Source organism: Oncorhynchus mykiss, chromosome 24, assembly GCF_057628025.1.
Source record: "Oncorhynchus mykiss isolate SJ-2025 chromosome 24, ASM5762802v1, whole genome shotgun sequence".
NCBI classification, from domain to species: domain Eukaryota; kingdom Metazoa; phylum Chordata; class Actinopteri; order Salmoniformes; family Salmonidae; genus Oncorhynchus; species Oncorhynchus mykiss.
Genome location: NC_143045.1, coordinates 28,554,843 through 28,574,234, shown reverse-complemented (window position 1 = coordinate 28,574,234; position 19,392 = coordinate 28,554,843). Strand labels below are relative to the sequence as shown.

The following is a 19,392-nucleotide window of genomic DNA, read 5'->3' as shown; positions in this document are numbered from 1 at the left end:
ATCAACATTCCTCCTTTCACTCTTCTCTGCTCCCTCGTCTTTACCTCATTCCTTTCCCTCCCTCTCATCCTGTATTGAGTGACATGGAGGGCGGCGGTGGGAGGAGAACTGTAGCAGTTGAAGTGCTGTTGTCTCCCACAGAGGCTGCATGGAGGGAAGATGAAGAAATGTATAATTCCTAAAAGAAAATCACGTCTTTAGGTTTGCTCTTATCTCCTTCAGAGCGTTATGTAAAATGTATTGTTTGGTTCTGTGGTCTGTTTCTCTCGCTCAGATTAAATGAATGAGTGCTTGACTTCTCAAAGCTTATTTTCTCTTTAACCTATTTGAATGAGCTTTAAAGGGTACATAGTCAGTCTTCTAGACGAGGCGCACACACTAAACAGAAAATAGCCCTCACTTTAGGTAACTCAATCAAAAACGTTTTAAGAACCATGAGTCATTGCAACCAGTGAAGGGGGCTGTGAATGTGGTCAGTGCAGGCATGGAACGGAACTGGCAGAACCACTAGCGTCCAAATAAAGGTCAGCATCCCTCAGCTCATGGCCGTCATGTCTCTTCTGTGTTGTGGTCACATTCTAACAGACACACACTGACCTGTGAGCTATTGTCGCCTCAAGGAAACAACCGCAGCGACGTGAAAATCATGTAAATATTGTGCCTTCCTGTATTATGCTAAAATGTTTTCCATTCTGGGCTATTTACTTAGTTTGTATTCATATCTTTTATTTCTCATTGTTGCATTATCGAAGGAACATGCAAGTAAGCATTTAGTTGGATGGTGTATCCCGTACATAAGACTAATGGTACTTGGTAGAGCTGCTGGTACCTGTAGTCAATACTGCCATCTGCTGGTTATAAGAAAAAGTTTACCGGCAGAGGAAACACAGTTCACTGAATGAAGTGAAGTTTACCGGCAGAGGAAACACAGTTCACTGAATGAAGTGAAGTTTACCGGCAGAGGAAACACAGTTCACTGAATGAAGTGAAGTTTACCGGCAGAGGAAACACAGTTCACTGAATGAAGTGAAGTTTACCGGCAGAGGAAACACAGTTCACTGAAGTGGGACAGACATTTGATAAAGGAATCGTATGGTCACAATTAAACCACACAAATGCCAAAACACTCCAACCACTTTTTTAATAGATTTGTTTTACAAACTAGGGGTGAAGAGAATGCATAGTCAGCCACACTTCTAGGAGGCTCGTCAGAAACATGAGGAAATAAATGGAAAAGGAACACACTGTTAGTAATTAATAGACTGGGTACATACTTCTAAAGGACACACCCACCCCTACAGGGTCTCTCTCACACCTACAAAACAGAAGGGCATGATGATAATCATATGGAACAGAAATAATTCAGAAAATCAAGGACAAAGTGAGAACAGACCCATGTGAAGGAACTGTGTACCAAATGTCTCTAGATATAAACACACAGCGATACACCCAGAGTAGAAGTATGTACGTGTAGAGCAGGGATCAATAAAAATATATTATACAGAGAACGCCCAAAGTATTGGGACAGTGACATGTTGTTTTGGCTCTGTATTCCAGAACTTTGGATTTGAAATGATGCAGTTACTGAGGTTAAAGTGCAGGCTGTCAGCTTTCATTGGAGAGTATTTTCATGCATATCGGATGAACAGTTTAGAATTTAACACCACTTTTTGTACATGGTCCCATAAAAATGGGGAACAAAGTATTGGGACAAATTTATGTGTATCCTAAATGAGTCGTGAAAAATGTCAGAGTTGGATGCACAAATATCATACCCACAAGAAACGCTAACCTCTCACCATTACAATAAAAGGGGAGGCTAGCATTTTTTGGGGGGGGGTGATATTTGTGCGTATAACTTTCTCGCTCATTATTCACGATTTATTCAGGATTATCCTGAAGTGTTTAGAAATATATTCTATTATTTGTGATAAAAGTGACTCAAATGGCAATACATTAATTTGTGCCCAATAGAAATGAATGATATATAATCTGAAACAACCAAAAACAAACTGCATGCATCCAACCAATTATAGTCACAAGCTTGGTGTCATTGCATGCTATGAATAGATTACCAAATACTAAAATGTTTACTACTTTAATACAAGTGAATTGGTCCCAATACTTTTGGTCCCCTAAAATGGAGGGACAATGTACAAAGTGCTGTAATTTCTAAACTGTTCACCCGATTATGGATGAAAATATGCTCAAATGAAAGCCGACAGTCTGCACTTTAACCTCACAACCATTGTATAATTTCAAAGTACAGCGCCAAAACAACTAATTGTCACTGTCCCAATACTTTGAGCTCCCTGAATATATTATTGTGGAAACTCACTCTGGGTCTCAACTTACTGTTGACAGTTTGAATTTGTACAATTTCAAAATGTTGTGCATCAGCAGTTTTTCTCATGTCAGACACTGACAGTCACTCAATTAGGTCATGTCAGACAGTGGGGTAAAGTACTTTGAGTATCTGTACTATTTTCTTTTCTCAACTTTTACCCCACTACATTCCTAAAGAAGATCATTTACTTTTTACTCCATTTTCCCTGACACCTAAAAGTACTTGTTACAGTTTCAATACATAGTACAGAAATGGTCTAATTCAAACAGTTTTAAAGAGAATATCCCAACTGCCTCTGATCTGAGACTCACTAAATGTCAGTGTTGGAGTGTGCCCCTGGCTCTCCAGGCTGTATCACATCCGGCCGTGATTGGGAGTCCCATAGGGCGGCGCACAATTGGCCCAGCGTTGTCCGGGTTTGGCCGGGGTAGGCTGTCATTCTAAATAAGAATTTGTTTTTAACTGACTTTCCTAGTTAAATAATAATTAAATAAAATCCATGAATAAAAAAGTGTGCTGTCTAGGTTGCTTAATATAAGGAATGTGAAAATATTTATTTTACTTTTGATACTAAAGTATATTTAAAACCAAATACTTAGACTTTTACTCTAGTAGTATTTTACTTGAGTCATTTTCTATTAAGGTATCTTTACTCAGTATGGCAATTGGGTACTTTTTCCACCACTGATGTCAGCAAAAAAATGATTAGATTGGTAAATGAGTCTAGCGGCCAGCTATACTTAGTAATTATGGTAGAATTACTGGCCGGGTGGCCCCCAGTGAATTTGTTGGTCAGTCTTCCTCAGATGTATTATAAACTCCAAACATTTCTCACAACTCTGTCAAAATGTATAGAATTGCAGGAAGTTACAGCGCCTTCAGAAAGTATTCCCTCCCCTCGACTTGTTTCACAGCCCCATTTCAAATGGATTCAATTGAGATGTGTCACTGGCCTAAACACAATACCCCATAATGTGAAAGCGAATTATGTTTTTAGAAATGCTTACAAATGAATACAAAATTGAAAGCTGAAATGTCTTAAGTCAATACTATTCAACCCCTTTGTTATGGCAAGTCTAGGAGTGAACATTTGTGACCGACTGGCTCAAATCGGTCTTATGGAGCAAGATTTTAAATCGTGTTTTTTTTTTTTACATTGGATAAAAGTAGAGACTCAGAGCTACAAAATGATATCATACACTACAGTTGAGGAACAATGGGGAAGTGATTTTGCTTTGGAAGTTGATAAACTTGTTAACTCACTTTTGAGAAAATGGCCTTTGAATGTTTTCGTATCTAGTGAAGAGCCCTTTGTCTGTCTACACCCATTCAGCATCGTTCACACCCTCTTAAGCTTTAGCCCCACCCATCTTTAAGGTTTGATCCGAGCATTCTGTACTAACAGCAGTCAAGCAGCCAAGCTGACTTGCTAGCTACTTCCAGACACAAATGAGAGAACAGCTCACTGAACATTACTCGCCCTAGCAGAGCTGGTTGGGCTGTTATGTTATCCAGAGCGTTAGTGACTGCAACTGTGCTGCCAGATACTGTGCAACTGTCCTGTCCATTCATAAATTCAGAGCGTTTCGCACTCGGAGCGTACACTGGACGCCCCGGCCCGAGGAGTAGGGTTGATCCGAACATTCAACGGCAGTCAAGCACCCAAGCTAAAGTTGGCTAGCTACTTCTAGACAAAAATGAGAACACCCCACTCTGACCATTTTACTCGCCCTAGCAGAGCTGGTTATCCAGAGCATTGGTGACTAACTGTGCTGCTGGCAACAATTTCATTATGCTTTTTTGCAGACGTTTACTGACACAAACCATATTCAACGGGTGTTGAGCGTTCGTTAATTCATCAAATATTCTGCGGTCTGGCACACTCAGATTAGTGCTCTGAAATCAGAGTAGATGGCCAGACTGAATTTACGAACGCACCCGAAATGGTTACTTGCATAGTGGAGTCTTTTGTTAAGACATGTAGCTAGCTAGGTAAACAAAGAACCATAATCCCAACTCATTAGGTTACTACCCTGCATTAATCAAATTTTGCTTAACAAGTCACATAAGTTGCATGGACTTATTATTTTTCATGGATGTAGGCACACAGACCTGTGAGCAAATGTGGCCCCTCATGATGAGTTCAGATTTAGTGGCCCCCACCCCCATCCCTGGTGTGGAGTAATACTTCCCAAACCTCTCCTCGGGGACCACCAGATGGTTCACATATTTGTTGGTGCCTCGAATTGGCACAACTCAATTGGTGATCGTTGACTAATTGAATCAGGTGTGCCAGTTTAGGGCTACAACAAATATGTGAAACGTCCAGTGGTCCCTGAGGAGGGAGCTCTGAAACCCTTGGTGTAGTCACTCAGAGGTACAGGTTGTTTCGTTTGCAGAACACAAGCGGACTTCACCGTTGACCATCTTTAGAATGCGCTTACTACATACAGCCTTAGTTGTTTTAGTGAGGTTGTTAGTTGCTTCTACAGCCTTCATGATTGTCTCAGCCATGTCACCCAGATGTGTTGGCATGGAGAGTGAAGAGGTGCATTTGAACAATGCACACATCTCAAACTGTAGCTGCTTTTCTTTTATCTGGATATTAATACAACTCCAGTCATTACCGTCTTCATTTACTGGGTTCCAGAGTGAATAGAGTAGCAATACAGTCATTTTCTGTTAAGAAACTGTCATGTTAAACCTAATTCTTATTTCTAGCATTAGTGTGACCTGTGGATATTTGAGTGAATGGCTGCAGTGAAGCTTACATGTGCTGGAAAGGCTCTTTGTGCTCGTATCATGTGAGCGGGGAAAGGTCAGTAGGTGAGGGCGTCTATGGTTACACACAGCTGAATGTAAACAACAGGTAGACAAGGAGATGAACATTGTCATTTTGAAACAGAACTCAAACAAATAACAGGAAAAACAGCTAAATAAAATGGAGGCGAAGTAGGTAGAGAGCATCTTTTTGTTTTCCATCGAAAAACAGTCCGATTAGAAAATCAAACCAGAAAAAGACGTTTCAAAATGAAACATTTTAGAAAATCGGGTTTGAAACAGTCTTTTTTCTTCTAACTACACATATACTGCATAACGTATAGAGAAACATAGGGGCTCCTTATCGTGTAGCATCACGTACACTCGAGTATCCCGTCTATTCTCACACGCAGACTAAACTGTACAACACACCTCCACAGTGAACACTGGACAGAGGATTGTCTCATCTGTAACACTTGCTTGGATGCTGAGGCAGAGAAATAAGAGATGCAATTGAAAGGTCAGAGCAGGTCTACAGAAAAGTGCATAAAGAATCACACATTTGTCTAAGGGGGAGAAGAAACCTTGGGGGTTCAGAGGTTCACCCTGAATTTCCCCCAAAACATATAGTTTACGCTCCCATGACTGGGCAGAAAAATTCAACAATGTTACATCTTATGAAGACATTAATATATACCATTTAATAATTATTATACTGAACAAAGATATAAAACGCAACATGTAAAGTGTTGGTTTCATGAGCTGAAATAAAAGATGCCAGAAATGTTCCATATGCACAAAAAGCTTATTTCTCTCAAATTTGTTCACATCCCAGTTAGTGAGCATTTCTAATTTGCCAAGATAATACCACAACACAATGCCACAGATGTCTCAAGTTAAGGGAGTGTGCAATTAGCACACTGACTGCAAGAATGTCCACTAGAGGTGGAGGAGGTTCAGAGTATTGAATGTTAATTTCGCTAACATAAGCCTCCTCTGTCGTTTTAAAGAATTTGGCAGTACATCCAACCGGCCTCACAGCAGTAGACCATGTATAATAACCACACCAGCCCAGGAGCTCCACATCCGGCTTCTTCACCTGCGGGATCGCCTGAGACCAGCCACTTGGACAGCTGATGAAACGGAGGGGTATTTCTGTCTGTAATAATGCCCTTTTCTGGAGAATAACTCATTCGGATTGACTGCGCCCTCTGCCCAGTCATGTGGAATCCATAGATTTAGGGCCTAATTTATTTATGTCAATTGACTGATTTCCTTATACGAACTGTAAACTCAGTGAAATTGTAGAGTTTATATTTTTGTTCAGTGTATAAAATTGTCTTGTTAAGTTAATGATTTTCTGTTAATATTTTTTCGTTCTTAGTATATTCACAAGGTTGGTGGTTGTTTCACTATCATAGCAGAGTCTTACTTCAGATAGCGCGATGGCTTCTGACGCGAGACAATGCTCCCATCGTCTTTAGTTTGTTATTCCTTGAGTTGGTTAACATTCAAGTAGTTAAAAAGGGCGGATGATTCTGGTCAGTCTGGGTGCTGAGGGAGTGGGTCAGAGGTTCTTACGGTCATCCAACTCACTTTACAGAATGCACACAGAGAAAGAGCCCAAAGTGCTGTCCACACTGACCAGGCCGTACAGTAAAGACTTCTGCATATTTATTCCAGTATCAATGTCTAGTGTTAGTCAGGATGTCAACCAGTCTCCTAGGTTAGGTTAGGCCTGTCAGAGTGGACTAGCCCCTGTGCATGTTGACCAAATGGGGTGGAGAGGACCAGGCTTTGTCCTGAGTACAAAGTGGACCCAACCAGCACTGTGTGTGGTTCTGAATGCTTATGGTCCAACTGGGGTGGAGAGAACCAGGCTTCGTCCTGAGTACAAAGTGGACCCGACCAGCACTGTGTGTGGTTCTGAATGCCTGCAGTCCAACTGGGGTGGAGAGGACCAGGCTTCGTCCTGAGTACAAAGTGGACCCGACCAGCACTGTGTGTGGTTCTGAATGCCTGTGGCCCAAATGGGGTCTACTGAGATCCAGAAACCAGGGCTGGTCTGAACTCTGCTTCCCCACATATCATTATTATGCATCTGTACAGGTCAGTCAGTCATCATGCAAGGCACATCCCCTATCCACCTCACCCCAACACTATCCTCCCCTCAAGACCTCCCTGCACTCAATAAGCCTCTACTACCAATTGCCCCCTTGACACACAAACCACATAAATTATTAGCATTGTTAGACTCTAAACTAGCTTGAGTGCTCTCCCCAATGTACCTGCTCCAGTAAGCTATGTGCTTATTTAGGAGAGACAAGAAGAGAGAGCAAGAAAACGAGAGAGAGCGAGAGAAAGGGCTCCTAAGGACTAATTTTCAATGAGACAGCTTCTTTTTAAACAAGTTTAAACCATATCCCCAAAACAAACATTGATTTCCTGTCTACCAACCCCTCTTCCTGTGTCGTGCACCCCTGAAAACAACCCAACTCCCCATCCCCCAAAAAACGGGTGCTTTTGGGACAATTTGCTTTAGTTTTAGAAAGACAGGATGGAGGGACTGGAGGTGGGAGAGATGACAGTCCCTGGTCCCTCTCCTGTTTAATTTCTCTGGGGTCTCTTTATGCCATCCGTCCACGTCGGCCCATCTCTCTCTGGGATTTCATCTTGGGTCAGAGGTTAACCATTCAGCATGTAGACCACTAGCTCGTAGGTACACATCATGATGGCGGTGTTAGGGATCTGGCGCACAAGGTGGGTGGTGAGGCCGCGGTACAGCGCCCGGTAGCCCTCTTCCTTGGGAACCGTGGTCAGAGTCTGGAAGAAGGAACGGTACTTGGTGCCTTCCTCCCGTAGCCGGGTCCGGATCACTTCTGTAAAGAGGGGAGAGGAGCACGCTCATTTCCTGGTGATTCAAAATAAATACTTTCCCAATACTAGATTCCATGCTGGACTTAAATATAATTTACTCTCACAGTAACATGGTCTAAGGTGCACATGTGGGCTCCCGAGTGACGCAGTGGTCTATGAGGCGTCACTGCAGTACCTGGTTTGAATCCAGGCTGCATCACATCCGACAGTGATTTGGAGTCCCATAGGGCAGCGCACAATTGGCCCAGCGTCATACGGGTTTGGCCGGGGTAGGCCATCATTGTAAATAAGAATTTGTTCTTAACTGACTTGCCTGATTATATAAAGGTTAAGGACGACCAATATTAACTACAGGTGCTAACTAGTATAAGGACAACAAACACACGACTGACTAGAAACCACCTATCCTCCACTCAGACCACTCCCACCCTCCTGCTCCCAGAACACGCTGCTCTCACCATGGGGGTAAGCGATGGACGTAGCACAGGTCTTGGAGGTGGCGGCGGCGAGCATCATCCCCACAAAGTCCGAGGCGTCCTTGGACGCCTCCTCCTCCTCGTCCATGTGCTGCGCTGCCTTGGCCTCCAGGATGCGCCGCTTGATGCTCTCATAGATGACAAAGTGGATCACAGTCTCTGAGATTCCAGCGTAGGACGCTGACATTCCCCGGTAGAACCCTCGCAGGCCTTCTGTCTGGTACACCCGCCGCAAACACTCAAACGCATTCATTGGCTTCTCCCCGCGGTTCCTATGAAAAGACGGGTGGAATTGGGATTTACCAATGGTACAACCGACACAACATCCTAAATCCACCTCTAGGCACTACCTACTCAGACGTTTGTGTTTACCTGGAGTCCAGCTGCATGCGAGTCTTGATGAGCCAGATAGGGTTGGTAGCTGTGATGGCTGTGAACCCTGAGAGGAAGGACAAGAGCTCACATGTAGACACACTTTACTAAATAGACTAAACACCACTAACACTTGGAGTGTTTGTCTACCAAGCTGCAGAACAAAACACTGTTCAAAACGATCAGAAATAATGGCTGGTTGAATTAACTGTCAACCCCACTTCCAAGAGAGAAAGGAGCTCATTAACATACCACCATATGACAAGGCCAAGGATATCTGTGTCGTGACCGCATGTGTGATGTAACGTGTGTGCATGTTAGTGTGTGTAAAGGTTACACTCCCATAATAATCAGTGTTAGGCTGCTTTTGCCCAGCAGTCATGTTGACACTGATCTCAGGGTTATTCCTAGCTCTGCAGAAGCCACTTGGATACACAGCTCTCTGTATCACATAACTACCATGTACCAATGAGCTCTACATATCTCTCTACCAATGGCAAACAGGCATCCTTTCTCACCTACCTGTCAACACATCAGCCTCTTACCAGGGCCAGACTATTCCCCTCTCCTGTATCACAGAGAGAAGCCGGTTATGTGGCAAAACTAGTTCTACAGGTAGCAGCACCTCATGGCATAGCCACTAGAGGGGGTATGAGGCGTACATGGGCTTACTAAATAAAGCAGAGCCGACCTTGACTAGACTGGCGGAAGGACCAAGCCATGCTGCTCAAAGGGACAGGGTGTTAACAGAAACCTGTCAAAAACACAGTCTCACATTGGCTCTGGTTCTCCATTACAGAAACATGCAGTGCTCTTTCAAAGCCCAGCTTGCCTGACTGACCTCAATTCTAAAGGGTAGAAGCCAGGAGTCTAGGCTACATGACATATTGCATTCCTCTTAGGATCACTGTGTCACTGGACAGAATGAATCCTCTAGAGAGACTATTTCCTCATCTAGAAAAGGTTTGTGTGTGTGTGTGTGTGTGTGTGTGTGATACTGTACAAGTTGGGAGTTTTTCAATATAATTTTATGATAATAGGCATGCTTACTTGGGGAACGGCCATGGGAAACGCTCTGCATTACATAGGCCTAACAGATTTTGCAGAAGGAACGTCAACAATAAATAGACTTTATTCTACTCCCTTGCCTTTGGAAAGAAACACATCCTAATAACATGCACAATGAAAGACAAAGAGGGACGCCTTATGTCAGAAACGAGTTTAGCCACTAGGCTAGAGGATTAGGTCAGATGGGGAGCTGTCACATGAAACAACAGGCTGAGAGCTCTACAGAACTAGTCAGAACTGCGTTGGACTGGACCACCACTGACCCGGTCAGATCCAGTCCTCTGGCATGTCTGACCAACACAGAAGTGGTCACATCACATGACACTCCAGGTTAGGCTATCATCCAAATTTACCAACTAGAGCTGACTGAATACTCACAGAAAATTGTATGACTGAAAAGTACAACTACCAATGAAAAATCTAGAAATAAAACTGAAAAAAAAGAGTACATGTGTAGAGTTAGAAAGTGGGTGTGGTTACCTGCCAAGCCAGCAGATACCATGTGGACCTGTGTGGAGTCCGGCTGAAACACTCCATTCAGTCTCTCTTTGGCACTGGAGTACGCAGCAAAATAGATGGCTCTGGAGGAGGAGACAGGGTCCAGGGATTAAACAGAGGAAATGATACAGCACAGGAATCAATATCTTCACCATCCCTGGTGGGGAATCCCTTGTCCTGCCAAGGAACTTATGACAAACAGTAGAAGGCCACAAATAAGAAAATAAAGTATTGAATGTTATTGTTGGGCAACATCTTTACTGCAAAACGAATTAGTCTCTCTCGTCACCCACGTTATGTAAAGAACAACAGCCTCTTATACTTGTAAGCCACTAGTCTTCTTCCAGCAGCAGTGTAGCTAGTTAATGACACAACATTACTTAACACACTAAACTGTATTGTCCAGCTAGCTACTAATCTGACTGGGCTAATTATGAATAAAGCCATAACGACTGGGCTGATTAAAAGGGGTGTAAAGGTACATGTATTCCTACTGAACCGTTGGGGACCTTGGTTCGGTCAACACTTGAAACCGAATGAACACAATTTTTTTTTATAAACACTTAAAACACTAGGCCTATAGGCAATGCCTACGCTGCGTTGTATGCCTCAAGTAAATCTGGGGAAAAATAAAAATAAATCTGGCTATTCTGTTAAAACAACTAGAGCCTTATGCACACGTTGGAATCAAAATTTGAATCTTAATTTCCGCATTTCAAACAGTATTTTTTGAGGTGGTGAGTGGTGGGGTGGATAAACCAGGAGGATTCTCCATCATTGTTTAAATCTCCAGTCTGGGAAAATGTTGGTTTCCCAGTAGATTACAATGGCAATTGGCAGAGTTGTGGATAAAACCTTAACAGTAAGTCGCTACCGCTCAATGAGAATAACCTATGCAGCTGCTAACACCTCAAACATGTTGACACATTTGCATATGTATTCAGACCCTTTACTCATTACTTTGTTGAAAAACCTTGGCTAGACACTACAGACTCGAGTCTTCTTGGGTATGACTCTACAAGCTTGGTACACCTGTATTTGGGGAGTTTCTCCCATTCTTCTCTGCAGATCCTCTCAAGCTCTGTCAGGTTAGATGGGGAGTGTCGCTGCACAGCTATTTTCAGGTCTCTCCAGAGATGTTCGATCGGGTTCAAGTCCAGGATATCTCTCTCGAATAGCGCCGGAGGACATGGCCGCTGTTTTACGGTCTCCTAACCAATTGTGCTATTGTGTTTTTTTCACGATATTTGTAAAAAAAATTGTACATAATGTTTCTGCAACCGTATCTTACGGAAGAAAAGAGCTTCTGGATATCAGGACAGCGATCACTCACCTCAGATTAGACAAAGATTTCTTCAACAACAAGCAGGACTCACACGATATTCTCCAAACCCCACAAGTCAGACATCCCAATTATTCGCAAAAGGAAGCGACGCAGAGGACGAAGAGCCGGATGCCTCGTCCGGACCCGGAGAAGACAACTAGGAAAGCTGCCTTTACCGTCAATATTACTCACCAACGTGCAATCATTGGATAATAAACTAGACGAGGTACGATCACGAATATCCTACCAACGGGACATCAGAAACTGTAATATCCTACGCTTCACAGAATCGTGGCTGAATGACGACATGGATATCCAGCTAGCGGGATACACACTGCACTGGCAGGATAGAACAGCACACTCTGGTAAGACGAGGGGGGGGTCTGTGCATATTTGTAAACAACAGCTGGTGAACGAAATCTAAGGAAGTCTCTAGATTTTTCTCGCCTGAAGTAGAGTATATTGTGATAGACTGCAGACCACACTACTTGCCTAGAGAGAGTTCTAAGCTATACTTTTCGTGGCTGTTTATTTACCACCACAAACATATTCTGGCACTAAGACCGCACTCAGTAAGGAAATAAGCAAACAGGAAACCACTCACCCAGAGGCTGCGCTCCTAGTGGCCCGAGACTTTAATGCAGGGAAACTTAAATCAGTTCTACCAAATCTCTATCTATCATCTATCATGTTCACCTTTTTGGGATAGGGGGCAGCATTTTCACTTTTGGATGAATAGCATTCCCAGACTGAACTGCCTCCTACTCTGTCTCAGATGCTAATATATGCATATTATTATTGGATAGAAAACACTGAAGTTTCTAAAACTGTTTGAATGATGTCTGTGAGTATAACAGAACTCATATGGCAGGCAAAAACCTGAGAAGAAATCCAAACAGGAAGTGAGAAATCAATTTTCAAAACAGTGCCTATTGAAATCCCAGTGAGATATGAATGAGGATGCACTTCCTAGGGCTTCCACTAGATGTCACCTTCTTTAGAAACTGGTTTGAGGATTCTACTATAAAAGGAGGGGCTCATAATAGCTCTGAGTCAGTGGTCTGGCAGAGAGACTCGGTCTCATGACGCGCGCTCCCGACAGAGTATGCTCTCGTTCCAATGCTTTTCTTCAGACAATGAAATTCTCCGGTTGGAACCTTATTGATGATTTATGTTAAAAACATCCTAAAGATTGATTGCATACATCATTTGACTTGTTTCTACGGACTGTAACTGAACTTTTCGAGTTTTTGTCTGGAGGAAATGCTCACGCCTTATGAAGATGGATAACTGGGCTGAACACGCTAACAACAAGTGGCTAAATGATGGGCTTTATCGAACTTTATGGAACAAATCAGTCATTTATTGTCGAACTGGGATTCCTGGGAGTGCCTTCTGATGAAGATCAAAGGTAAGTGAATATTTAGTGTTTTCTAGATTCCTCTGGCTGTTTTGGGTTCTGAGCGCCATTCTCAGATTATGCTTTTTCCGTAAAGTTGAAAAAAAATCTGACACAGCAGTTGAATAGAGGATAAGTCTATCTTTAATTCTGTGAATAACACTTGCATCTTTTATCAATGTTTATTTTGAGTATTTCTGCAAAATCACCGGATGTTTTGGAATCAAAACATTACTGCACGTAACGTGCCAATGTAAACAGATTTTTTTATATAAATATGCACATTATCGAACAAAACATACATGTATTGTGTAACATGATGTCCTATGAGTGTCATCTGATGAAGATCAAAGGTTAGTGATTAAGTGTATCTATATTTCTGCTTTGTGTGACTCCTATCTTTGGCTGGAAAATGGCTGTGTGTTTTTGTGACTTGACTCTGACCTAACATAATCATATGTTGTGCTTTAGCTGTAAAGCATTTTTGAAAATCGGACACGATGGGTAGATTAACAAGATGTTTCTTTCATTTGATGTATTGGACTAATGTGTGAAAGTTACATATTTCTAAAAAATATTTTTGAATTTCGCTCGCTGCCTTTTCAACGGAATGTTGTCCGCAAGCAGAACCCCTGCCCTAGAAAGGTTAAATGTGCAACCAGAGGGAGAAAAAAAATTCTAGATCACCTGTACTCCACACACAGAGACACGTACAAAGTCTACCTCGCCCTCAATTTGGTAAATTCGACCACAACTTTATCCTCCTGATTCCTGCTTTCAAGCAAAAATTAAAGCAGGAAGCACCAGTGACTCGGTCTATAAAAAAAATGGTCAGATGAAGCAGATGCTAAACTACAGGACTGCTTTCCTATCACAGACTGGAACATGTTCCGGGATTCTTCCGATGACATTGAGGAGTACACCACACCAGTCACTGGCTATATTAATAAGTGCATTGAGGACATTGTCCCAACAGTGACTGTACGTACATACCCCAACCAAAAGCCATGGATTACAGGCAACATTCGCACTGAGCTAAAGGGCAGAGCTGCCGCTTTCAAGGTGCGGGACTCTAACCCGGAAGCTTACAAGAAATCCCACTATGCCCTGCGACGAACCATCAAACAGGCAAAGCGTCAATACAGGGCTAAAATCATACTACACCGGCTCCGACGCTCGTCGGATGTGGCAGGGCTTGCAAACTATTACAGACTGCAAAGGGAAGCACAGCCGCGAGCTGCCCAGTGACAAGAGCCTACCAGGCGAGCTAAATCACTTCTATGCTCGCTTCGAGGCAAGCAACACTGAGGCATGCATGACAGCATCAGCTGTTCCGGATGACTGTGTGATCACGCTCTCCGCAGCTGACATGAGTAAGACCTTTAAACAGGTCAACATACAAAAGGCTGCGGGGACAGACGGATTACCAGGATGTGTGCATGTGCTGACCAACTGGCAGGTGTCTTCACTAACATTTTCAACATGTCTCTGATTGAGTCTGTAATACCAACATGTTTCAAGCAGACCACCATAGTCCCTGTGCCCAAGAACACTAAGGCAACCTGCCTAAATGACTACAGACCCGTAGCACTTACGTCCGTAGCCATGAAGTGCTTTGAAAGGCTGGTAATGGCTCACATCAACAACATTATCCCAGAGACCCTAGACCCACTCCAATTTGCATACCATCCAAATAGATCCACAGATGATGCCATCTCTTTTGCACTCGACACTGCTCTTTCCCACCTGGACAAAAGGAACACCTATGTGAGAATGCTGTTCATTGCCTACAGCTCAGCGTTCAACACCATAGTACCCTCAAAGCTCATCACTAAGCCAAGGAACCTGGGACTAAACACCTCCCTCTGCAACTGGATCCTAGACTTCCTGGCGGGCCGCCCCCAGGTGGTGAGATAGGTAGCAACCCATCTGCATCGCTGATCCTCAACACTGGAGCTCCCCAGGGGTGCGTGCTCAGTCCCCTCCTGTACTCCCTGTTCACCCACGACTGCATGGCCAGGCTCAACTCCAACACTATCATTAAGTTTGCAGACAACAGTGGTAGGCCTGATCACCGACAACAACGAGACAGCCTATAGGGAGGTCAGAGACCTGGCCGGGTGGTGCCAGAATAACAACCTATCCCTCAACGTAAGCAAGACTAATGGGATAATTGTGGACTACAGGAAAAGGAGCACCGAGTACGTCCCCATTCTCATCGACAGGGCTGTAGTGGAGCAGGTTGAGAGCTTCAAATTCCTTGGTGTCCACATCAACAACAAATTAGATTGGTCCAAACACACCAAGACAGTCGTGAAGAGGGCACGACAAAGCCTATTCCCCCTCAGGAATATAAAAAGATTTGGCATGGGTCCTGAGATCCTCAAAAGGTTCTACAGCTGCAACATCGAGAGCAACCTGACCGGTTGCATCACTGCCTGCCATCCAGGAACTCTACACCAGGCAGTGTCAGAGGAAGGCCCTAAAAATTGTCAAAGACCCCAGCCATAGACTGTTCCCTCAAGCGGCACCGGAGTGCCAAATCTAGGTCAAAAAGGCTTCTCAACAGTTTTTACCCCCAAGCCATAAGACTCCTGAACAGGTAACCAAATGGTTACCCGGACTATTTGCATTGTGTGCCTTCCCCCCAACCCCTCTTTTACTCTGTTTATCATATATGCATAGTCACTTTAACTATACATTCATGTACATACTACCTCAATTGGCCAGACCAACCTGTGCTCCCGCACATTGGCTAACCGGGCTATCTGCATTGTGTCCCACCACCCGCCAACCCCTCTTTTTACGCTTCTGCTACTCTCCGTTCATCATATATGCATAGTCACTTTAACGATACCTACATGTACATACTACCTCAATAAGCCTGACTAACAGGTGTCTGTATATAGCCTTGCTACTCTTTTTTAATGTATTTTTACTGTTGTTTTATTTCTTTACTTACACACCTTTTTTTCTCGCACCATTGGTTAGAGCCTGTAAGTAAGCATTTCACTGTAAGGTCTACCTGTTGTATTCGGCACACGTGACAAATAAACTTTGATTTGAGGACATTCAGAGACTTGTCCCAAAGCCACTCCTGCGTTTTCTTGGCTGTGTGCTTTGGATCGTTGTCCTGTTGGAAGGTGAACCAGGACCCCAGTCTGAGGTCCTGAGCAGGTTTTCATTAAGGATCTCTGTACTTTTCCCCAGTCCTGACTAGTCTCCCAGTCCTTGCCACTGAAAAACATCCCCAAAGCATGATGCTGCCACCACACTTCACGATAAGGGATGGTCCTCCAGACGTGACTCTTGGTATTCAGGCCAGACAGTTCAATCTTGATTTCATCAGACCATAGAGTCTTGTTTCTCATGGTCTGAGAGTCTTTAGGTGCCTTTTGGCTAACGCCAAGCAGGCTGTCATGTGCCTTTTACTGAAGAGTGGCTTCCGTCTGGCCACTCTACTATAAAGGCCTGATTGGTGGAGTGCTGCTTGTCCTTTTGGAAGGTTCTCCCATCTCCACAGAGGAACTCTGGAGCTGTCAGAGTGACCATTGGGATCTTTGTCACCTCTCTGACCAGTTTAGCCGGGCGGCCAGCTCTAGGAAGAGTCTTGGTGGTTCCAAACGTGGTTCCAAACGGCCACTGGGTTCTTGGGGACCTTCAATGCTTCAGACATTTTTTGGTTCCCTTCCCCAGATCTGTGTCGTCACAATCCTGTCTTGGAGCTCTATGGGCAACTCCTTCGACCTCATGGCTTGATTTTTGATGACATGCACTGTCAACTGTGGGACCTTATATAGACAGGTGTGTGCCCTTCCAAATCATGTCCAATCAATTGAATTTACCACAGGTGGACTTCAAGTTGTAGAAACATCTCAAGGATGCTCAATGGAAACAGGATGCACTCGAGCTCAATTTTGTGTCTTTTTTTTGTGTGTATTTATCATCATTAGCCATTTAAGTCAACATTGGATCATTCAGAGATCCTCACTGAACTTCTGGAGAGAGTTTGCTGCACTGAAAGTAAAGGGGCTGAATAATTTTGCACGCCCAATTTTTCAGTTTTTGATTTGTTAAAAAAAGTTTGAAATATCCAATAAATGTCGTTCCACTTCATGATTGTGTCCCACTTGTTGTTGATTCTTCACAAGAAAATACAGTTTTATATCTTTATGTGTGAAGCCTGAAATGTGGCAAAAGGTCGCAAAGTTCAAGGGGGCCGAATACTTTCGCAATGCACTGTAACGAGTCCAATGCTCTAACCACCTGCCTCACGAGGAGCCTGCCTGTTACGAGAATGCAGTAAGAAGAGAAGGTAAGTTGCTAGCTAGCATTAAACTTATCTTATAAAAAATATTCAATCATAATCACTCGTTAACTACACATGGTTCATGATATTACTAGTTTATCTAGCATGTCCTGCGTTGCATATAATCGATGAGGTGCGTATTCGTGAAAAAGGGCTGTCGTTGCTCCAACGTGTACCTAACCATAAACATCAATGCCTTTCTTAAAATCAATTCACAGAAGTATATATTTTTAACCTGCCTATTTAGCTAAAATAAATCCAGATTAGCAGGCAATATTAACCAGGTGGAATTGTGTCACTTCTCTTGCGTTCATTGCACGCAAAGTCAGGGTATATGCATGGGCCGCCTGGCTCGTTGCGAACTAATTTGCCAAAATTGTACGGAATTATGACATAACATTGAAGGTTGTGCAATGTAACAGGAATATTTAGACTTATGGATGCCACCAGTTAGATAAAATACAGAACGGTTCCGTATTTCACTGAAAGAATAAACGTTTTGTTTTTGAGATGATAGTTTCCAGATTCAACCATATTAATGAACTAAGGCTCGTATTTCTGTGTGTTATGTTATAATTAAGTCTATGATTTGATAGAGCAGTCTGACTGAGCGGTGGTAGGCAGCAGCAGGCTAGTAAGCATTCATTCAAACAGCAATTTAGTGCGTTTTGCCAGCAGCTCTTCGCAATGCTTCAAGTATTGCGCTGTTTATGACTTCAAGCCTATCAACTCCCGAGATTAGGCTGGTGTAACCGATGTGAAATGGCTAGCTAGTTAACGGGGTGCTCACTAATAGCGTTTCAAACGTCACTCGCTCTGAGTTGTTCCCCTTGCTCTGCATGGGTAATGCTGCTTCGGGTGTGGCTGTTGTCGATGTGTTCCTGGTTCGAGCACAGGTAGGAACGAGGAGAGGGACGGAAGCTATACTGTTAAACTGGAAATAATAAAGTGCCTATAAGAACATCCAATAGTCAAAAGGTATATGAAATACAAATTGTATAGAGAGAAATAGTCCTATAATTCCTATAATAACTTCAACCTAAAACTTCTTCTCCCACTTCCTGGGAATATTTTAGTCTCATGTTAAAAGGAAACACCAGCTTTCATATGTTCTCATGTTCTGAGCAAGGAACTTAAACATTAGCTTTCTTACATGGCACATATTGCACTTTTACTTTCTTCTCCAACACTTTGTTTTTGCATTATTTATACCAAATTGAACATGTTTCATTATATATTTTAGGCTAAATTGATTTTATTGATGTATTTTATTAAGTTAAGTGTTCATTCAGTATTGTTGTAATTGTCATTATTACAAATAAATAAAAAAAAAAAAAAAAAAAAAAAAAAAAAAAAGCCAATTAATTGGCATCGGCTTTTTTTGGTCACCAATAATCGGTATCAGTGTTGAAAAATCATAATATCGACCTCTAGTACACACACAAGTACTAGGCCTAATCTCTGTCTTTTTTCAACAATTAGCTAGCTACCTGTAAGTCTAGATGCACATTTTCAAAGTGACAAAGTTTGTGCCTAGCCAGTGCCAGGCTGTTTCTGCTTCTTCAGTCAATTTGTCATTGTCTCACCGTGTTTGGGTAGGCAGAGATGTAGTATTGTTGACCGCAGAGACAGTCAGTCAGGCAAACTACAGGTAGTTTATACCTTCAACCATCGTACATGTTATGTCAAACTTGCCCTGAGCAAAAAATACTAAAACACTTCAGTACTGACCACTAAAAGCTTATCAGTCACAGTGTGTGGTGTGTTTAGCCTTGGCTATATATTTTGTGTTGTGTCAGAGGTCCAGGTGGTTTGACTCTGGGAGAGATCTGCATCAGCATCTACCCTGACAGTGTCAACAAAGCACTATGAACACGCTTAGTAACAAGCTCTTGTTAGACGTAGCATTAGCTAGCGTCTACCATTAACTATTAGCTAGAGTCTACCATTAGCTACCACTTA

At 43.0% G+C, this 19,392-nt stretch overlaps 1 protein-coding gene across 1 annotated transcript in view; it reads right to left on the bottom strand.

Moving 5' to 3' along the window:
* Positions 1-1,126: 1,126 nt before the first annotated feature.
* The window catches only part of LOC110504118 (solute carrier family 25 member 36-A), a 31,045-nt gene continuing 12,779 nt past the window's right edge, over positions 1,127-19,392 (bottom strand). The window contains exons 4-7 of the mRNA XM_021582945.3: positions 10,381-10,481; positions 8,833-8,899; positions 8,443-8,732; positions 1,127-7,986 (exon numbers count right to left, since the gene is read on the bottom strand). Coding sequence (XP_021438620.1) covers positions 7,793-7,986; positions 8,443-8,732; positions 8,833-8,899; positions 10,381-10,481 — 652 coding nt within the window. The 3' untranslated portion in view covers positions 1,127-7,792. The remainder of the gene's footprint in view (positions 7,987-8,442; positions 8,733-8,832; positions 8,900-10,380; positions 10,482-19,392) is intronic.